Source organism: Pelmatolapia mariae, linkage group LG7, assembly GCF_036321145.2.
Source record: "Pelmatolapia mariae isolate MD_Pm_ZW linkage group LG7, Pm_UMD_F_2, whole genome shotgun sequence".
In the NCBI taxonomy this organism is placed as follows: domain Eukaryota; kingdom Metazoa; phylum Chordata; class Actinopteri; order Cichliformes; family Cichlidae; genus Pelmatolapia; species Pelmatolapia mariae.
This window is the reverse complement of record NC_086233.1, coordinates 53,932,415-53,955,362: the sequence shown is the minus strand read 5'-3', so window position 1 is coordinate 53,955,362 and position 22,948 is coordinate 53,932,415. Positions and strand designations below refer to the sequence as shown.

The window sequence follows — 22,948 nt, the reverse complement described above, 5'->3', positions numbered from 1 at the left end:
TGTAGAAATCCCCCCTCCCCCATTCCCCTCACCACATTTATACACACACACACACACACAACGTACAGACATTGCACATATGCACCGCACACTCCTACTCACATAGTTTCTGTTTTTCTCTCTCTCACACACACAGACACACATTTTCCACTTTGCTGGGTGATGAAGACCAGAAACAAGAGAGTAAGGTCTCATTAGTGTGTGTAGGTTCCTTTCCTCTGGTGTGCACTGTAACCCCTACATCCACAGGAGTCAGTGACCTTCCTGTAGACACGAGGTCTCCAAGATGGGGCAGGGTGCTGCTGTGGACCTGCAGGAGCCTGATAGAGAAGTCTTGGGAGCCACACATAAATCATGTTTTGATGTACACTGCCTAGATATCACAAACTGTCACATGCTGTCAGCAAGTCTTGTTAACACTGCTTTTCAGAGCTGTAATGAGGAGCAGAGAATAGCCTGTATGAAAGTGAGCAAAAGAGCTTAGTTTCATGGCATGTTTCTTACCTCGCTAAAGTTAGAATAGGCTCTTTATAACATCACAACGGACCACCTTATGTTGCTATAATTTCTCAATGACCTGCACAAATAAGCATATGTAACCAATTTTTGATAATCCATTTTCTTCCGCACATTCATTAACTTTGATCAGAGTATGCAAGTGCCAAAAATACTAATTTGCAGACTAGGTGTGCTCAGCTGTAGAGTCGTTTTGTGCAGGGCATTCTAATAAATGTGAAATATATGACCATGCACATGCATAGGCTGTGGGGACAGGAATGGATACAAGAAAAGAAAAAGGGAGCTTCCAGGTGACGGGTGAATTGGTGAAAGTGACTTTTCCAGTTTATCCTTGTCTTCCACACTCTAGCCCACTGTGTTTGTAAATTGTTTTTCTGAAAAAAAGAAAAGAAAAAACAGTAGAGTAGAATATTTTCAAATGTAATTTGGTTTAAAGTACAGTACTGGTCAAAGGTTGCAGGTACATTTGCAAATGATTACCTTGACAAAAAAGTGCAGAAATTTAAAAAAGTTATCTATTATTCGACCTTAAAATGTTACCAATTCTATGACATAGCCTTACACAGAGTTTCTCCAGTTATTCAGCTGTGAGGTTATCTCAATCTTGAGGAACTTACCACTGTTTGTCTGAAATTGGGTTACCTCAGTGTCTGCTTTATACTGTATATTTAAAAACTGGGCATCAATGTGCCTTAAACCTGCATTCTTTCTAATGGCGAGCAAGGGGGTGGTGCTCATCTGGTTGCAAAAATAAAATCCTATTGTACGGAAGTCTATTATTAAGTTGTCCTACTGCCTACTTTATTTATTACCTCAGTAAGCGTTTTTTTCCCCCTAAGCGATTATGATCTCGATTGCTAGTTTCAGGCCTTATTTACCATAACGTGCTGTTTTATTTCATAAATTCTAGCCGAGTAAAATTGGCAGTAAAGCAGGTTATGCTTTAGGGAGTGGTTACTTTATGACATGTGACACTTTATCAGCCATAGCCACCTCTCTATAAGATGGCAGCGGCCAAAGTGCTTAGTCTGAGGCTTCAAAATGAGTCCACAAACCAATGGGTGACATCACATTGGCTTTTTTATAAATACAGTCTATGGCGTCTTCTGTCTCTTCGTTTGATCCTAGACTGACTCAGTGATGTTGTATGGGGGCCATACCATCTGTTACAGACCTGTTGTTTTTCTCAGCACTGAAGACATGTATTTATGGCTGACTGTGTCTGTAATGCTACAGAATTATTTTGTGACAGATCAGTTTCCTCCTAATGTTAAGCATTAGTATAAAAATGTACAGTTCTGATGTCCATAAAACTTTTGCACAGTGTTGTATATAACAGGTAACAAGCAACATAAACAGAGGACTACTTCTTGTACATTGTTTCTTTTCAACTGTGCAATTTCATTTCAGAAATTGAGAAACAAAGGCCATAATGACTGTGCTAGTCCTGATCCTGATGACTGTTTTGGGCACAGCCCCCTCATGGATGACCATTTCGGCAAACTAAGCGAAGACAGTGATTTAATGTACAAGCGCTGTGGTGTAAGTACTTCCTTTGTCCCCTGCTGTTTTGTGTTGATTCCTGTCTTTATGTTGATGTTCACTACAGGCGCTAAACAAGAAAGAACACAGAGGTTGTGATAGCCCGGACCCCGATGCCTCATATGTCCTCACTCCTCACACAGAAGAAAAGTATAAAAAAATTAATGAGGAGTTTGATAATATGATGAGAAATCATAAAATCGTAAGTACTGTAAATGCAATGTTCTTGCTTGGCTTTGTGGCACAACGGATTTTTGGCTCTTTTTTTTCTCCATTTAACTCTTTCCTCTTTTTGTTGTCCCTCCGAAAATTTCCGTTAACTTCTTTCAGACCTACACTAAAGATTAATGCCCCCTTTACTGGGTGTGCATTTGTTCCTTACGTTGAGTTGTTTTGCCACTGATATTTTGGCACACCCTGATAAGATCACATTTCATTAACGGATGAAATGTTGCATGCTTCTGCTAGAAAGATTACACCCTAGTATCATGGTCATGTTATCACAAATCAAACTGCAATCACTATCTCAACATAATGAATTTACAGTAAATACCCCAAGAGTAATGTGAGTGTTTATTATAAACAGTTGCAGATCCTTTAATGTGAGGGTGTTTTTTTGCCATCTCAATCCAGATTTCTATTCGATTGGTAAAAAAATTTTTTTTTGTCTCAGTAGGACCTTAATAATCCAACATTTTCATTAATCTTTTCAAATTATATCTCTTCATCGTTACCCTTCACTAATATTTACACCGTCCCGTTCCCTTCTCCAAGTACCACACTGGCTCTGTCTTTCAAGATATCACAGACCTCTTGTGATCTTATCACACGTGACAATATTAGACTTGTGCAAGAACATAGTGCTTACTAAGAAGCAGTTGTTTTCTCTATGTTCCTGACATGAAGAGCATCACTTTGCCATTAACAAACTAATGATAACACCCAACTGGCTCACTGGATAATGCTATAATGAAATGTTCTCACTGCCACCTGTCATTCTCACTTAAAGCTTTGCACAGTCAGCACTTTGTGGGTAAATGCAAATGAGTTGTGATTCTTGTAGATGTCTGGGTTGCAAGTCCCCACCACCGCTGTGTGTTTTGCAGAGAAACACATTACACAATGGTGTTTCAAAAGGAAAATCTATGTGTCTAGTGCTGACTGCTGCAATGCCACAGTGATCACCTGACAGCATGTTTTTATATTTTGGGTTTTGTAAGTTATTATTTTTGTATGTTGTGGTATTACTTGAAGATTTGTGTGTATTCTCTATGTATGATGTTAATGAGAATGATGGTTATGAATGTTTATTAAAGTACCATGAATTGCTATATAAATATTATGTTATGTATACTATAAAGCATACAAAGCCGACAATGTAGGAGGTCTCCTTTGCAGTACTTCAATCTGCCCTGCCTGCCTGTTTTGTGAATCTGTTTATTAAAGCTAACCTTCAAGTGGAGCTTGCTGTTAATGATGCCATGACAACCAGTGACTCATCAGACTCATCAGAGCTTGGATTTTTAGTGTAATCTGTGTAAATATTTGTGTGTTTGTCTCCCTCTTCTAGCCCACAGCATTGCCTCAGCAGACCTTCTCCATGCATGTGGCAGTGCCTGTATCCAATCCTAATGCCATGTACCAGGCAGGAGGGACTCTGGGCAGCCAGGGCCTGGCAGCCGCCACAGCTTCTCTGAGTGAGAGTGGGATGCTGTCCCCTCCACAGGCCTCTCTGCACAGGAATGTTGGCTCTGGTGGAGGATCCCAGAGGCCCACCAGTGCAGGCAGTGCAGGTCAGTGGATAACAATCTCACTTCGATTTTTGTTAATGGTGGTTAAGGCAGTTTCCCACCAAATTGATACAAGAGTCGGTCTCACCAACATCAGAAATATTATGTTTTATTTGCAATAGTTTGAAAAGAGTAACTCAGCAAATTTGGAAATTGCTGTTTTTGACTTTTCAGAATTTGCTGAGGAGATCAGTATCACTCTTATATCTTATATCCCTGAGAACATGGAGTTGGAGGCCAGAAGTTCGTTAACCTAGCTTAGCCTAGCTTAGCATAAAGAGTGGAGACAATGGGTAGCAGCATGCAAGTTCACTTAATTTTATAAGCGGGATATATGTTGTGTAGAATCAACATACGAATTAATCTTGGATCCAATCAATTGTCCAGACTTGTCGGCTTTATTTGTAAAAAAGCATCCTGGCCCCTTTGATGGAAATTGTATCAGGTTAGACATCGCAACATTTATGTATCACTTTTACCGTTTCAAATAAATACATGCCAGTTAACGTTATGGGATTGGTATGCTCACAATTAAGACCGATCTGCAACAGAACAACCCAAGAAAGAAAAACAAAGTTCAGACATTACCAGACGTTTGAGGACAAGCGCAGGCTTTTGACTAAGAGACGTAAATAAAAAGAGAGGCTGCACACATACAGAGGCAGGGGGGATATGAGGACAGGGTGCACAGAGAGGCAAGGGAATATGAGAGGCGGGAATGGGGCACACACATGGCAGTGTGGACGGAAATGCTGGAAGCTCAGAGAAGTTTGGGGCTAGATATTGAGATGCAGTCCCATCTCAAGGGTACGGGGGGAAAAAAAACAATAAATGTGACCTATGTCTGAATGACAGAGTGCAGGCACTTGACAAAGCCAATAATGTTGCATATTTCAGATAGATTAGAGAAAACTAGACTGATCTAGCTTTTACCTCTTTAGTTTCATATGCAGAAATAGGTTTGCGTTATCTAGGTTGTCCACATTTAACCTCGGAGTGGTCTCTATCTCAAATGGTTTTCAACTTTTTGTCCAAAATGGTCTCCAGGGTAAGTGAGCTAATGTCAAGTCGTCATTCAACACCTCTTATCTGATCTTTGGTGGATATATTTTTTTCACATCCTCTGAGATGCTCATTGTTACACCTTTTACTGTATCTGCATAGTGGAAAAATGATGTCAGTGACACTAGTACTGGTATGACTGGTCTGACTCAGTCAGTTCGGTTGGCTTTTGCAAGATTTCACTACAATGCCTTTGATGGAAGCACATGCAGCAAGGTGTGAAATGCCTCACTGACATTTGACCACGTATCAGTAGTAACATGTACTTGTTTACTGGAGGTATACTAAATGATAATTTTCTAGAATAACTCATCCCTTGTGATTAATAACTGTAAAGCATTTATCTTTTTTTTGGATGATTCTGGTGGCATGCTAGCATTATATTCTTTTGACCTAAGTACATTGCTTAAATGTGTGTGAAACATCACTCAGAGGTGCACAGATTCAGAATTACACAAGTAACCGTTTTCTGAACGTGCCTCTTCATAGTGGAATGCTGCATTCCTCATCCTCGACTTGATAAACATGCTGAAAACAAACGAGTTGCTCTCTTTAATCACATATTGAAAATTCCCTCACCATAAGGACCCTGGCAGAGCACGTTCTACTCTTTCGTGCACTGTGAAGATAGAACTACATGACATTTTCATGTCTGGTCTGCCATCTCCATCACATGCTCTGCTAGCTTGCAGAAAGATGCAGATGGTTAATCATATCACTCTGTGCATCTTATTAGGTGGCATGCTGGATACCACAGACTTTTCAGTGCCAAGTGGTGCGGGCTCCAGCCCAGCGGGTAAGTCCTCCTGGAGAGATTCATTAGCTCTCTGTAGCTCTGCCCAATAGGCTTCCTGCTTAGCAAGTGAGCTGGATAGTAGCATATCTATTTGTGATTGGCTAAAGACAGTCGTCAGTACCATTGACTGATTGGTTTGACTGTCTTTCAATTGCATGCAAAGGGCACACATGTCCTCTTAACAGAGAGCATGCATAATATGCTTGGTAAACGCATGTTTGAGAGATGGGAAATGGCTCCACGGCATTAAACACCGTGTGGTGTTTGTACTTCAAAGCGGTAACAGAGCGGGGCAATTAGCTGTCTTACTGACATGGGCAGGTAAATAAACCCAGTGTTTCCTTTAAACTTGTTGCCTCTACACAGTTCCCTCTTCTCCTGTTTCCCTCCCGTCTATTGACAGGTGCATCTGTTCCCCCCTGACTGCGCTGGCAGCCCTTATAAGGCTGGAGAGGGTCTGTAAGATGCCTAGACCAGCATAACCCTGTAGGCATTCAGGCCATGTCATTCCACTAAGTCCTCAGTACACAATGACCGGACAGCCTGTCATGAGTGAAAAGTGTTGTGTGACACGTGGAGGCAGGTGGAGTTTTAACTCTTTCCTTATTTTGTTTAGCAAACTGCATGACAATCAAAGGTAATAACAATTTGAAGAACACTAGGATATATGCTTTAAGGGATTTTAGACTTTGTCACAGAGTTTAAAGACCACCAAAAAGAAAGTGCTCGGTTGGTTTTAAGTTTGGGTGTGGCACCAGGTCAGGGTAAAGTCAGGAGCCTCTGCCAAGGGGCGTCAGCATTTGGCACTGTATGGGCATGCTGCAGCTGTTGTTTGCAACAAGTGTGTAGCAGAGCATAGGCTACGAGGAGGACTAACTTCTCTAGCCCTGATGTCAGATGACCATTCCTGAAATGCTTATGATTTTCCCAAGTAGCCGCAGTGACCACAGTAGAGGCATTTCAAAGCAGCCAGATGGAAGATGTGTTGTGTGATATCTTCTCCCCATTTAATAGTTTCAGGTACTTTCAAACACAGAACTTTTTTTTCTAAGTTAAGCAAAAGGCAAAATTTTTTATCCCATTCAACTATTAGAGTGTGATAGCCGCTTTATTTATTAGCTTTTTGTGTAAAATTTCTCCATCTTACAGGCGCACGTACTGTATATGCATGCACGATACCACAGCGAACATCACTGGCAACATTTTCTGGCAGATAAATGTCAGTTGTTCTCTCTAAAATAAGCCATCTGTTGTTCTTGTCTAGTTTCTCATTCAGATAATGGCTTGAAAGCTAATACACCTCCACAAACCAAACTGCTTCTCTTTAAGCCTCATTTTATGTGATTGAGTAGTGTGTATACTTCACTGAGTGACAGTGCATCGCTTCTTACAACAGCTCATACAATAACACCTAATTACAAGCTCTGGTCCTTGACTGGTGAGAAAGTTGTGGTGAAAATGAAGGATTTAGGAGAGTGCTCTCTGGTATGCAGTATGGTTGCGAGCTGTATACATGCCTTCATTAATACTGAATGATTGCAAGCTCATGAAACACATTTACAAAGTCTGTTTGCATGCTCACCAGATGTCATCAAGTAACAGGCTCAGTGGTGCTGGAGTTTGTTTTCAGAAAGTTGTTTTTCTTTGTTGTAGTTTTACTTTATTAATCTTAGGTTGCTTGGATGTCCGCAGTTGCTGAATAATGAGGGATACTTTCCAATGTCAAATGCGTGTTTCAGTTTTTCTTCAGTCTACAATTTTTATGGGGCGTGAACAGTTATTCCATCTGACTTCATTCTTAGCAGTTACACTTGGGACATCCTGTCTCAAATTAGTTTGCTGAGATACAACAAAAGGACCGTAGGCTACATGGCATCTAGCTATTATTGGAAGACTGCATTTGGAGCCCCTTGATTCACTTCTATCATTTCTTCTCATTCATCAAGACTCCCCCCCCCCCTTTTCTTTTTTTGCTTGAGCCTGGCGCGTGTGGGATGTTGGACACAATAAGTCACAGTGTTTTCTTTCCCCAAACTTAAAATGAAAACCGAATGTTTCACTTGTAAACACAGGGCTTTATGTAATACCCCTTACCAGACCATTTTAATAATTCAGAACAATGAACAGAAACCAAACAGCTTTCAGCGTGCACAGGTTTCAGTCAGAGAGGATTTACCAGCACAACCAATCTGTTAAGAGAAGTCTGAATATAGAATGAGGGCAGAAAGGCCCGGTGACATGCCCTATGCTGAAGGCTTGGTCTTAACTTGTGTCTGTTATCTTGGATCCCATTGAACTTTGCGGTGTATTTGTTCAGACGTGTTTTCATCCTCACACTTATTTTCAAAGAATTATTTCCTTCACTCATCGTCAGACATATGAAGTCATAATCAAACTCACATTACACACAAGCAAGTCAGGTGGGTTATTCCGTGTCTAAATGAACCAGTAAACACAAGACTGTGGGTCTTTCTGTCTCCGACCGGTAATGAAATCGCCGATAGTGTGACGCAAATGTATTTTAAATGAGGTGGCGAAAGGACATAACTGAAATGCTAATAGATACAGTGTGACAATATTACAATTTAAGTCATGTAGAATTAGAAATATTACAATTGGAACGCTGTGAGGTATTCACATTTGGAAAATAGAGAAAGTGTTCTTCATTCTTTGCCTCCTCGATTGTAACATTTTTACAAAAATGCATTAGACTATGGATAATGCAGGTTACAGGCTACAGACACAGGAGTGTCATGTATACAAACCCTTTTCTAAACACTACATCAGCCTATGAGTAAGCAAGACGACTTATCAGTGGATGTGGCGGACATCAGTTTTGCACTGTCTACATTTTTAAAGACTTTAAAGTAGGCTGTTTTTAATAATGAAAGTTTGTTTCCATGGCACAAAAAGGAAATACTTAAACAACATAATAAACCAACTATAACACAAGCCAGTCAAGCCGAACGCTCGCGTTACCTGCATATGTGCAATCATTTCATTTCATGTGAAAAGACTCTGTACTCTTATCTCGTGATCCTTTCTATCTTTTCCTTTGCTATTTGTTTTTTTTTTAACTTGTGTACTTGTGCTGTGGCCACTATGAATGATGTGATATTCTTGGGTCAAACAGCTGTGGAGATTTTTCACTGATAAATAAACCATCATTGCCACCAACAGAACCTTAGTGCTAGATTGACTACAGGTGCTAAGAATATGCAACTTGTATCTTACGTAGCTCGCAAGTATGAAACAAACATCTCTGAAGGAACCTTCTTGCAGTTTTAGCACAGCTGCAACCTTAAGCCTGAAGTGTTTTCAGACAAAAAAAACCCCAGTTAAACCAGTGAATAAAATAAAGCAGATTATCATGAGAAAGACATAATGAAATATATATAGATATATGTATAAATATACATGCAAGCGCATGAAAACATAAAGCATACATGGCAATTTAACCCACAAACATTATTGTCATGTGCACACATTTCACAACATCAGTTATGAATGAATGAATGAATCCTTTATTTAAACAGCCTATTTGAGCTGAAGATCAATGAGCTACATAATAAAACAATACATTATGCATGCAATTAATAAAAACATATGGAAGTTAAATTTAATATATATGTGTCACCAGAGGATGCATTACATTATTATTTGATATACATTTTGAGTCCAATTTTTGATATGATTAGGGAATAAAAACAAACTAAACCAAAGCAAGGATTACATTTTGATATTTTACTGCAAAGCATTATTATAAAACAATGTTACGTCAGACAGTTTTGGCTGTGAAGGTTGCCCTCCGATGCTGCAAGACAAATCTCTGATGTGAAAAAGGCCTTTAGTCATCTCCATCGTGTTGTTTTTCCTCAGCGTTACAAGGCAGACTTCTGTCAAAGTATAATATTCGAGCTCACTGATTGCTATCAGAGAGGTCTTTATTTGCCAAATTGCCAAATTGAAATCCATTCCTTTACATGAAATTCTATTTGCACTCATTGCTCCTCATTCCCACTGAATGACTTCTTCCATGCTTTTAATCAGGCCCGCTATTTTTGGGGCTTTGGACATTTAATCTGCTAATTCTGTAAACATTGTTGTCTTGCAGCAGCGTAGTCTTATATGATCAAAGTGAAGGCTGATGGCAGTAGCTGCTTGCATATACTGTTGATTCAGCGGTGAGATACTATTGTGCACTTCATAACTGTTTATTTGACCTTGAATTGTTGCTGGCCTTATCTGTAGTCAGACGGGCTATTGTTCCATTATGTTCCTATGCAAGAGTCTACTCGTTGCGCACACACTTTGTGTTTCACTGGGATAAACTGAACACAATAGAGAAATCAGCAACTTGTTGAAGTGTTACTGATCTGTTGATGCAGTGCTAGATATCATTAATTCCTTCTTCCCTTTGTTTTCTGGATTTCCAAGTGTGTTTTTCTTAAAGTATAGTTTTTCTATCCAGACCTACGTCAAGTAAAGTGAGGCTAAGCTTCAAGTGCACTTGAAATCTTACTTTTGTTTGGTTATTGTTTTCATAAGAATTCAGCGGTCCGTTTTTTTTAATCAGAGCTCTTTTGTGTGGAATCTGCAGAATCTCACTGCAGATCTTGTGCAGATGAGTCATACAGTGTCTTGTGGTTCAAAATAAGGTACTGTAGCATGATAGAAATGGGAAGAACACATCTTTATGTGAAACGTGTTTTAAAAAGAAAATGCTTAATGGATACAGACACTTTATGGTGATCTAGAAATTTTCAGTTTTGTTTCGGAAAGATTTATTTTAATTGAGAAACTACCAAAAACATATTTCTTTAAAAAAAGTCCTAATAATAATAATAACTATAAGCCATTCTCTGTATTGTGGCATTTATTGTAGCTTTAACACCTTTTTATAAGATTTATATTTAATATTGGTTCAATACAATTACTTCTTTTATTTTCGATCGGTCCACACCCAGTGGATATAGCGATGTTTTTCAAGGGTGGTTGTCCAATGCGAAAAGGGAGAGGGAGTTTCTAAAATAAGTTGTTGGAACTCAAGAAAATAACTTCCTAAAATTAGTTGAATTGTTCTCAAGAAAAGGAAATGACTAATGATCATGAATGCCTAGGTGTGAATGGTGTGGGGATAGTCTAGCACATGCTGCTGTTTGTGTGCACAGTGAAAAACAACAAAGAACAGCATTTTATTGTTCTTATTCAATTGTAATGGCCTCAGCTATTTCTTTTAAGCAGTCACAGTACATTTGCCAGTGAACTGCTCCTCGTCCCAAGATGCAAAGAATTGGCTTTGATGTAATCATTCACAGTAAAAATAAAGGGCTCATCAATTTTGAAATGGACATTTTATTTTTGTAAATGTGCAGGATAATTATCCCAGTCTATTAAAACTTCCCAGAGGGTTGGAAACACTTAACGCTGCATGCTGCAGCAAGCTGGAAAACAACACAGCGCGAGAGGTTTGGTTGATGACTGGGAGTGTTGTCAGTCACAGTGCATGGTTTGATGATGTGTTTCTGTTGCTGTGTACATCTGCAGGAAATGGTTTTGTTAACCCCAGGGGCTCTCCAGGCCTCCTCAGCACAGCCAGTGGCAATGGCCTGGGTAAAGTCATGCCCACCAAGTCTCCGCCACCCCCTGGAGGGAGCATGGGAATGGGAAGCCGCAAGCCAGACCTGAGGGTTGTTATCCCTCCATCAAGCAAAGGGATGATGCCCCCGCTGGTGAGTAGAGAGCACACCACTGCACACGAGTATCACCAGCTGAAGCATCTCTGCTGCAGGGCAGAGCAGAGCTTTGTTTGGTGTCTTTATCAAGCCCTTCGTAGCAGAACACTTTGCCTGGATTTTGCCCAAACATGTTTTCGATGTTATCACAAAACGTAGCGTGATGTTCAGCTGAGGTTTCCGCCTCACTTGAACACTTGAACTCAGGACTTTTATTTATCTGAGAAGTGGGGCTCAGTGTGGTAGCATTAGTGTCTGAGATGTGTTCACCTCTATTTCAATGTGGACCGAACCATGGATCTGCACCCTCCCTCCATTATTCACATTTAATCTGAGGCCTGTAAAACAATAAGAAGAAGAAAGCTACAGGGTGCCCTTATCGTAGCAAACACGAGGTTTAAGCAGACCCTCCAAGTCACGAATCGACATTCAGAAAACTGTAAAAGGGGGGTTGGGGTGGGATTTAAAGACAGTGCCAAGCAAATACCCTGATTCACCTCTGTGTGTTGTTTGTGGTGTCAGTAACAGGAGCCTTTCCAGAAAACCGATGTGTTTTGTAAATAAACCTCTGGTTACTGTGGCTGCTCCTCCTTTGCTGAGCCTCAGCTGGCCTGGAGCAGTGTTTAAACAACTGTGTGATACTGTGTCTGCTTGTGGAATACGTAGGAGTAGGACAGGTTGTGTTGCAAGAGGTCTAAAACGGCTTAGGCGCAGGGTGGGAGGTCGGTCCTGTTCTGTCTGAGCCTACGAAGCATTTTCGACTGGTAGAGGCTGTTGAGGGCGTGGGCTGTGGCAGGTCTGCAGACAGCCTGTCATTAGGCCATAATGGTATTAAATTAATCACATCTCAGTGTGACAGAGTGTAGATGAAGACTTAATCAGGGGCCCAGGGTGTGAGCCAGATAATATCTTGTCGCCCTTGTCGTGTCTTCCTACCGCTATTGATTGAGTGTGGGTATTAAGAGCCCCGGCGTGGACACAGTATGTCCCACAGCACAGAAAAGATGGAAAATGGGCTTCTTGCTCTTCCTCCCAGCACAGGGGGGATTTTTAAGTGCACAGTACTAAGCAGCCATTATTGGTACCAGTGGAGAAGCTTCATTCGTAATTTCTGGTGATTATGATTTGATCTCAGTGCCACTCACAAATGTCAGCTCTCATTTGCGTAAGCTTCACTGACGTCCGACTGCTCCATCTTCTTTATTTACAAGATTGGAATTTTATAGCCCAACAAACCGGAGCACCAGCGCTTCATACCCACACGTGCTACGGTTTGGTGACCCCATGTATTTGCATTACATTTAAAAAAGCAAATTCAACTGCTTTGTTCAAAGAGAGCGAGATTTACCAGTGATTGGTCACCAGAAGTTTTTATATTTATTATTGTCCCTTTTACTGTAAATTCCTGCACTTGTCACCTCCCCCCACCCCGAGCGAGCCGCTCTGCTGCTTTTCTGTAACTCTCTTCTTTTCTTCTGTTGAGGGCAGTCTGAGGAGGAGGAAATGGATTTGGTGAGTTTTGAGAAATGCCTGGGCAAATGGCTGCAATGTGAACGTGCTTCGGGTGATCACTGATGCTAGACTGAAGGCACCGCGCACACTGGAGACTGGCTCTCAGATCTCCCAGTGATAAAAAACAAGACATGGAAAAACAAAAACAAAAACGAGAAAAACATTAACACTGCATGCTTTGGGTTTGGCCTGTGAAAATTGCCTCGGCCTGTTAAATTGGCTCCTCTATTCCCAACACGTCAATGTTAGTCATATACCACCAGAGTTTATGTGTGAAAGTGTGTGTGTGTGTGTGACAGAGAAAGAGAGAGAGAGAAAGGAAGAGGGAGAGAAAGCAGATCAGTGATTACTTTTTAAAATTATTTTACGCATAGTTTCATGTTTTACAACTCAAAGAGTGATGAGTAAATTATAAATCATTTATATTTTTTAAGCCAGAGAGGATTGCATCATCTTAAATGATATCACCTTACGAGATACTCGGTGAAGTCATCTGGCTGGAGAGTGTTGGAACAATGCGAGGAAGCCATCGACTGTAGATCATGATGCAATGGCGCTTCAAACACAACTGCTGGCAGCTGCACATATGTTTGTTACATTAAACACTGGGGATTTTTATAGTATTGTTCTAAACTTTTGCTGCGTTTCATTAGTGGATCTGCAACTCACTGAAGAGTTTACTGCATGACCACAACAAGCTGCATTTTTTTTGCGGACTGCATGCCAGTCACTGCACTAAAAACCACTGGGGCTCTGCTGTGTGTCACTCTGGGTGCTGATATGTGTCATATACGCTGTCCTCGTATACCGTCTGAAATATTCGGGTGTGAAACTGATCTCCAGACTCACTTTAATGGCTCACTCTGATTGTTTTTGCAGTGGACTCTTGTGGAGTGGAGCTTGCCCAAAACGAGTGTTCTTAACTCTTTAATAACACTGTAACAAAATGTATTTGTTGTGCTTTTAATTGCACATCAGCAATTCTGTACTGACGTCGGTCAGCTTTCTACTTTAAATAGCAGAATTCTACCTAAATTTATTGCAAAGTTCTCTCAACGTTTTTATGTATATATTAAATATAAACGAATCTGTAGGTAATCAGACTAAAGATATCAGTTTATTGTTTGGTGTCCTCATTTTTTAATCTACTTTCATAAACTTTTTAAAGCACACAGTCAATAATAAATCAGAAAGAGCGGAACATTTACAGCAATGAAGCTACACTGCCACCTTGTGGCAGCTTTTATTATTACATGCACATTCCTGACACGACCTTTAGTACAGAATATGGAACACTTTGAAAAAAATAGTCATTAAAAAAAACTGGATCATTTGTAGCCTTTACATTAGGGACTTTTAACTTTGCCCAAGAGCTACTTTAGCGAAATGACTGAATCATCTGCGGTATTTATCAGGTAAAATAATAAAAGGATCAAAAGACAAACAAAGAAAGGATTTTGCTTTATTCAGTAACTACAGCTTCATTAAACTGAAAATGCTTTAGTTACATTTTTACAACATTAGGCAGAGGTGAAAACTCATCAATAAGTCTTATTTAGTGCAGCCTGCCCTTGGCATTATATGGCTGATTTGGCACGCAGCCTCTAAGTCGAGTAACACGACGCTAAATGAAGTGTTTTAAATGATACTATTGGCACTGTTTAGCATCCAAGTGTGATATTTTTATAGTGCCATATTTTGAGCTAAAGTATTTTCTTTGTTGTTTGTGTTTTTTGCAGAACACTCAGAGGATAAGCAGTTCCCAGTCCACCCAGCCGCTGGCTACTCCAGTAGTGTCTGTCACCACCCCCAGCTTACCCCCACAGGGCCTGGTCTACTCAGGCATGACCACCTCCTACAATCCTGCTGGTGAGTCTGGACTCGCTCACCCCCCTCCCAGACTGACAACAACCTTTTTGGCCGAGATTATTTGCACAACACGCTGTTGGTTCCTGCTCTTTTCTCAGTGGCACACAGTGTTGTAACTGAAATGCGAGTGAGTTCTCAGTGTGCGTGGTTGCTTTTTTTTTTTTTTTTTTTAACAGAGTACTCCCTGAGCAGTGCAGAGATCTCTTCCCTACAGGGCTTCAGCTCTCCTGGGCTCTCGCTGGGCTCCATGTCGGCATGGCAACAGCATCAACTGGGCCAAGCAGCTCTTAATTCTTTGGTGTGAGTAACACACTTACAAACAAAAGCACACTCTCCAGACGCCCTCACATAAAAGCAACACCCACTGTGCTCTGTGATATCATACTGAATCACACATCTACAGTCCTGGCTTTTCACATTATTTCAGTTCATATTTGTTCGCTCGCTGTTTTTGACCAAGAACAAAATGTCTTGCTTTTCTTTGCTGCAGTGGCGGAGGTCACCTACCTCAGGGTTCCAACCTATCTATCAGCACCAGCCAGAGCATAAACATCAAGTCTGAGCCTATCTCACCGCCACGGGAGCGCGTCACCCCGTCTGGGTTCCCCTCACAGCAGCCGCAGCAAGGGTCCAGCCGACAGGAAGTTCTGGGACGTTCACCTGCCGACAGCCTCAGCTCGTCTTGTAGCTCATATGATGGCAGTGATCGCGAGGACCACCGGCCAGATTTCCACTCCCCGCTGGGGCTGGGCAGACCCCCTGCTGGCTCGGAGGACAGGGAGAGCCCGTCGGTCAAGCGCTTGCGCATGGACACATGGGTGACATAAAGAGCTCTGATCAAGCCTCCAGTCACCAGCCGGTCAGAGAGAGAGGGAGGGGTTAGACATGGAGATAAAAGAGAGAGAAAGAGGGAAAAAGAGAGAGTGAGGGAAAGAGAGAGAGAGAGAGAGAGAGCAAGGGTCCTTACAGCTATCATTGTCATGCTATTATTCAACTCCACTTCAGTTTGTATGACTGAGATGTAATGTAATAAGACGTGTCAGGACATATCTAAAGTTAATTCTCAGACTGATAAAATAAGATTAAAAACTCAGCTAGGTGGACTGAATTATATGCACAAACAGGTGGTATCAGGTACTTGGTGCAATTCAGGAGACGCTGCAGAAGAAAGATGTTCAAAGAAAATCGTTAAACAATAGGCGGTAGATTACTTTAGTCACTGGTCTAGTCAGACACTTACATGTAGTTGCTGTTTTTGCTGTTGTGCTTGCAAGTTGCAAACAGTCAGAGAAAATTGTGTTGCTTTCAGGCTGAGGACCCGTGCATATGATATTTCACTGCAAGAACTGTCTTTAAAATCATGCTGTAATCACACAAGACCTTTATATTAAGTGGCCTCTCCTAATTTATTGACTGAGTGGATCAGGCGCGCATCAGTTTAAAGGACCAGTGTGTGGGATTTGGTAGAATTTAGCTGCGATGGTGTGTGTTGGAAATTGATCCCTCACTTTTCCCCTTCCGAGGCCGCCAATGTAGAAATGTGAAAGGTTTGTCCACGTTTGTCCCACATGACCGACTCCGTGGAAGTAAATACTGCTCTAATTATAAGCCACACATCCCCCCCTTCAAAACGTAAAAAACAAATTCAATTACAGTTGACTACACACTAATTCAAACATGTTTGTGAACGCTGTAATATACGTCTGCCGTTGGATACTCAAACATCCAGCACACTGGTCCTTTTTATCGAAGTTACACAGGTATTTTGATCCTACAGTAAATCGTTGCAACAGTTGAGACTACTTTAGTGAATACATGAAACATAAATGTCGGGGGTAAAAATGAGATAGCAGCAGAATCTATTGCAATAATGACAATAACTATTCATTTTATAATTTAAAAGATTAGGGTATGTAAATGTGCAATTAAGATAATGCCCAGTTGAGCTGGTGAGAAAGTCAGCATGTTCACGTTTGTGTAACAGTTCATCAGTAATATAAGCCAAAGCTGTTCTTTTGTGTTGTTTTGTACAGTTGCATTGATTTCTCCTAACAACTCACTCAAACGCACCGTTTCTTTCGTCACAGTTCTTATTTGTTATTGTGCTTTTATTATAGTTTAAAGTCATGTAAACCAGATCTTGAATCGATATCGAAAGCCATGAACATTTGCTGTTCTGTTTGTGTAATTGATCATTTGAGCCAAACGTCGTCTTTTGTTGTGTAAATAGCGACTTTAATATATATTACCAGGGTGTGAGTACATGCTGAATGTACTGTATGATCACCGTTTTCAAGGAAAGTATATTTTTGTGGTTTACAGCCAAGTTTACAAGAGTACACCCTTAAAGAAAAAGAAAAAAAAAGTAGATCATTCACTGGTCAATATTTACTATTATGTTAGTCTCTTTGAAAATGAATCGCCAACATAAAACTCCCATGTGTTTAGTTCCAGATGGCTAATTTGTTTTGTCTCTCTTTTTAGTGGTTTAGTGGTGATTGTTTGTCCTGATGACATTGTAATAACAATGCTGTGAGGTTGAAGTTCCACTATTTTCATATTTCTTAAGGATAATCACAAGGCTAGGGGAAATAGGGTTTCTTCTCACCTATTGTGCTGGCCTGTGTTAGCAGCTGCTCAATACACTGCCACCATTCAAATCCAAGGTCCAAGCCCCTCACAGAGGAATAATCTATTGTTATTGCGTGTAGCTCGACTGAAAGACACGTCATCTCTCAAGCCATTTCCACTATCGTGCTATTGGTTCATGCAATTAAAGGAAGACACATGGACATGGCAGAAGTGGCTGCTGACCTTCATACAAAACCAGTCATGCCTGTTCCCACGTGTAGTTGTAAATATGTAAGTCTGCTTGAACTGTCCGTCACAATTGCGTGCAAAAAATGAATTGGCTACGCAAACTTCATCTTATCTCCATTTCCCGTTAGTAAGAGTAGTGCAGCCTGAGGAACAGTGAAAATCTGAAGCTGTTTAGGTCATGTAAAGACAGGAGATGTAGTGCAGGGGGAGGGGCTGTGACTTGTTTTCTTCTTCATCCTCACCGGAAAGGAATCATTCAGCAGCCAAATCATAATAAAACACACTGACTGACTTCAATCTCACTGCTGAAAGGCACACATTTGTATGAGAAGTTTGCTGTACAAGACGAGTGTTGCTGTGTCTTCGCCATGGCTTTTCTTGTGTGCGTTTCTGAGGTTTCTGACCTATGCTGCCCCCATCAACAGCTCCATGGTTGCTCACGTCTGTAATGATCTATGCAGTTAACCCCGATTCACATGAAACATACAGAATATGATGTCATTACAGGTCACATTTAGTCTGCGGTGCATTAGGAAGACGAGTGTTAAAGACTGTTAGCCTCTTAAAGTGCCACAGAAGGAAGTTACTGGAGTACAAGTTAGGTCTAATACATTTCATTAAATTATTTATTTGGATACCCTATGTCAATTTCCACATACTCACATGGTGTATAGTAATCCATAATGTAATGTAGTTTTAACACAGCTGGTGAGAATAGCAATAATAAAAGACTACAACGAAAACCGTCTGCCTGTCTGGGCAGCATCACCTCGAAGTTGAGCACATATTTTAGCACTCGATAACATATCAGGGAATTTTGTAGTTGCTCTATCTATATGCACAGTTAGGAAAATGCCTTATCCCAAAGAGAAATGACACCACTTTTACTTTCCCTCAGTTAAACAAAGACAATGCAGATTTCAAGCAAACATGACCAGACCTGCCTCGTCTCAGATAGGACACACGCAAGAAAACGCATGGCGAATGCACCGCGATACACTTTGCTCTTTTGGTCTCTGTCCAAGTTGTGCACAACTGATGAATGTGAAAGGAAAGGGTAATCAATGAACCTCTGTCGAGGACTTTCTTCACTTTGCTGTGCAAGAGTACACTGCTTTGCTTCACTGCTTTTATAAACAGAACTACGTGTTTGGTAAGTGTTTGTAGTTGATAGTTCACTTAACTAAAGAAGCTGTTTTCGGTTTGAATGCTCAGACCGTTTGGCGGCACAAGCTGGACTTTGTTGCCAATAATGACATTATTTGTTTCAGAATCAAAATAGATTTGAAGTTAATCTACATTTTATTTCCCTTGAATGTGTTCCTTTATTTTCAGCATAAATATTCAAGTGAACTTTTTATTAAACAATTAAGATACTATGCTAGATGTTGTACAAAATTTGTATTCTTCACAAAAGTACAAAATATTGGCTTTTAATGTGTAATTTAGGTTATCTCTCTTATTCTGTATAAAATGAAGTAAACAACTCTTTCATAGAATTTGTTCTCCTGTGAAGTCCCAAACAGTAGAAACTGTCAACTTTATTAAACACCTCAGTGTATGCTCAGTCTGATCTCACTGTCTATTTATCTTTGAATTATGCAAAGACTTTTTTTTTCCCTCGTCTCTTATATCGGTGTACTATATTTATTTGGTTCACTGGGCCCACTGCCATTGTCAATTTGATGCAAGCTGAACAGGCAGCACATTGCTTCTAAAAACTTGAAAAAACCCAGAATTTGCATAGGAAATGTTTCATTTCCAATTTGTGTATTTTAAAATCATATTAATTTCCAATGAAAAAATAAGACTACTGCGCTGGAAAAAACCCCAAATAACTGTCCATTGAATCCAATCATGTGTGATCACTTGTAATATTAAGTAATTTTCTGCCTATGCATTAACTTCTACATAGATTTTATTTTATATATTGTATATGATTTGGAAATTTGTATTTACTACAATGAAAATCTTCCATGTATTACAATGAAGAATCTCTAAGTTTGTCAAGTTAATAAAACAATATTATTGTTAGAACAGCTACAAATTATATATAGTAGAAACCATATTTTTTGCATTCAGCTGTTACAGGCACCAGCAGAGAACAGTGTATTTGCATGCTATTGCCTGCAGGAGGCACTGCAGTACAATAAATTAGTCAATAGTTTGCTGGGCCGTTACTAAAGCAGGGGAATGTACTGCAAAGGAAAACTAGTTTATTCCATCTCTCTTGATCTACTTTGACTAAAGCTTCTTATTAGTGGGCTCTATATTAATTTTATGTCTACTATACAAATGTGTATGTGGAAGATGGGAGATGACAGACATTATGAGCCATCAATATATGAATATGAGGTTAAATGGACACACCAAAAAGTAAGGGAAAAATAAAATAAAATGTAAAAAAACAAAACAAAACAAGTATAGGCTTTAACATGACAATGAGAAGGGGAAAAAAACAACATAAACCATTTGGGGACTGAATCACTGATCACACCAAAAGTCAAAGTTAAAATTCATATTTTTATATATAGAGACATTATTTGGAAAGTGAATTATTGTTATAAGTTCGATATTTTTAGTGTTGTTCCTTACCCTATTGAGGCTTTTTGAAAAAAGGAAAGTTCTACAGAATTTCAGTAGAATACTAAACACACCACATGATTCAACAGCTTTTGCACCTTTTGCAGCAAAAAGTCGAAGTAATTGCTTCCTTTGTGACTTTATCAGTCTCTCACATTGTTGTGGAGGAATTTTTCCCACTTTTCGTTACAACATTTCAGTTTCAGTTGATTAAGGTCATTCATTTATGCACACGTCTCTTAAACATTTCAATCAGATTGAGGTTTATACTTTGACTGGACTATTGCAACACCTTGATTCTTCTTCTCTTTTTTTTTAAAGTTATTCTGTTATAGATTTGCTGGTGTGTATGTAATCGTTGCTCTATAGTTTCAGTTGTAGTTAAACTTTATCAGAGGAGTTCATGGTCAACTCAATGACTACAAGGTGCCCAGGTCCCATGGCTAAAAGATAAGCTTGAATCATCACACCTCCATCACCATGATATAAGGGTTATGCTGATATGCTGTGTTTGGATTCCATGGCTCTGTGCATCATGGCAAAACTGCTCTACTTTGGTCTTATCTGTCCAAAGGAAATCATGTACAAAGTTTTGTGTTATATTTGGATGCTATGCTAAACTATGCTTCCAAACCAACACGTATTTGTTCAGTCTTTTTCTAATCGCTGCAATGGACTGAGGCCTGTAGAGTCTGAGGCATAGTTCTCAGTTTTGTTTTTTTGTTTTTTTTAATTTCTCTGAGCATTGTATGGTAAATGGCCTGTATTTGTATAGCGCTTTACTAGTCCCTAAGGACCCCAAAGCGCTTTACACATCCAGTCATTCACCCATTCACACACACATTCACACACTGGTGATGGAAAGCTACGTTGTAGCCACAGCCACCCTGGGGCGCACTGACAGAGGCGAGGCTGCCGGACACTGGCGCCACCGGGCCCTCTGACCACCACCAGTAGGCAACGGGTGAAGTGTCTTGCCCAAGGACACAACGACCGAGACTGTCTAAGCCGGGACTCGAACCGGCAATCTTCCGATTACAAGGCGAGCTCCCAACTCTTGAGTCACGATCGCATTGTATGGTCTTACTTTGGAGAGAATTTGCTGGGAAGACCATTCCGGAGAAGACCATGTTACTGTGTTAACATACCTGGATGCTTCAGACAGAAAACCAAACCCTCTGCTTTTGTAAAGGTTGTTGGTTCTCACTTAGCAGCTGAAACTTACCCTCTTAAATCCCATGGAAGCAGTAAGAGTTTGTTTTTCACAGGATAACACAGTGTTTTTGCAATAGACTTTCATTCCTGACAGCAGGAAAATCACAGGTGGAGCTGATGACATTAATGACTCATGACTCAGTTCCAATCAATGTCCTAGTAAACCGTGGCCCTGCAGCAATATACGTAATAGCAGGGCCTCCCATAAATGGAATGCAGACATCTTTAATACACCTATTCCTTTCTAGTCATGGCAAGTCAAAGTGTTTATTAGTGGGTGGGTCCATTTAGAGGACAACTTTGTATATTTTTACTATATTCATCTGCCACCTGTTCTTGCTTTTTTTTTTACATCTAAGTGATTTCTAGCTAACATTCTCACACATTAATTTGGATGAACACATCAGGAGCAACACAGGCCTCAGTATCTCCAATCTCAAATTGGAAGGTCATCTTCTAATCCCCTCGATTAGTGGATGACCTGCTCTACCTCCTGAGCCACAGGTCAGCACAGGCTTGAAAATAATTACCTCTGCTACAACAGATTAAATAGTTACAGTTTTAACCCATTTGACCACTGACAATGTTTAAATCGTAAGCTCAAACCCTGGTAAAAACTATTTCTTTACTTTTACTTTCATCACTTTGAATGCATGTGTGTGTGTGTGTGTGTGTGTGTGTGTGTGTGTGTGTGTGTAAAGGATTACTTACAGGGAGGTATTGTCAATTAAGTAAAAAATCCTGAAAGGTCATTTTCCCATGGCAAACTATCAAACTGTTCACTCAGTGTTACATATTAGTTTGTTAACATTGCCCAGCTGCACAGTTCTAACATTAGCATTTTATTGCCCAGGCATTGACTAAGGTACCATTATTAAGGTAAGAAAAAAAAACATGCAGGTAATTGTTACTACCTGTATCAGTGAAAGACAGATTATGATTTTTTTTTACACTCTGAATCTTGAGGTTTTTGCACACATTCTCCGTGTGATTTCTTAATGGAAATCAAGGCAGCTGGAGTCTGATGGTTGGGAAAGGTTGGGTCACATTTCACTGCGTGTTATACTTGTATAACTATGTACGTGACAAATAAAAGGATCTTGAATTTTGAAGCAGTGGGAACAGTTCAGTGCATCAAATATCCATCAGAGTATAGTTCTGAATCATAGATGTTAGGCTGAGCAATTACTGCTCGAAGTATAGAATAGACTTTGGTCCGCTGGTTTATTTTAAATGTGCTGGCCAAAATTTTCTCTCTGAATTAAAGTTGACTTTCTCTAGAAAACTCTAGGCAGGGTCTCATCACCCATTTATGTACAGAACTGTTACTACAGTGTAATCTCTAATCAGATGCTCAGATTACCTGAGAGGGAAACAACAAAATGCTGCACTTCCTAAAGTGCATGTAAACATGGGTGTAGTTAAAGTTTGAGTGGGGAAGGTGGGATGTGTGTGCATTTGGGGTGTGGGTCATAGACTCTACAATCTAACCACTGTAGAAAATC

The 22,948-nt window shown here is 40.2% G+C and overlaps 1 protein-coding gene across 9 annotated transcripts in view; it reads left to right on the top strand.

Annotated features, from left to right (window-relative positions):
* The window catches only part of mef2aa (myocyte enhancer factor 2aa), a 59,541-nt gene extending 39,915 nt beyond the window's left edge, over positions 1-19,626 (top strand). For 2 of the 9 annotated variants that reach the window (XM_063479714.1, XM_063479715.1), the window contains exons 4-11: positions 2,129-2,263; positions 3,632-3,854; positions 5,650-5,709; positions 11,257-11,441; positions 12,933-12,956; positions 14,696-14,825; positions 15,002-15,125; positions 15,316-19,626. In XM_063479714.1, coding sequence (XP_063335784.1) covers positions 2,129-2,263; positions 3,632-3,854; positions 5,650-5,709; positions 11,257-11,441; positions 12,933-12,956; positions 14,696-14,825; positions 15,002-15,125; positions 15,316-15,652 — 1,218 coding nt within the window. In that variant the 3' untranslated portion in view covers positions 15,653-19,626. Of the gene's footprint in view, positions 1-1,929; positions 2,062-2,128; positions 2,264-3,631; positions 3,855-5,649; positions 5,710-11,256; positions 11,442-12,932; positions 12,957-14,695; positions 14,826-15,001; positions 15,126-15,315 lie in introns of all 9 variants that reach the window. The other 7 variants (XM_063479716.1, XM_063479719.1, XM_063479717.1 and 4 more) reach the window with 7 other exon arrangements.
* The last annotated feature ends 3,322 nt before the right edge of the window (positions 19,627-22,948 follow it).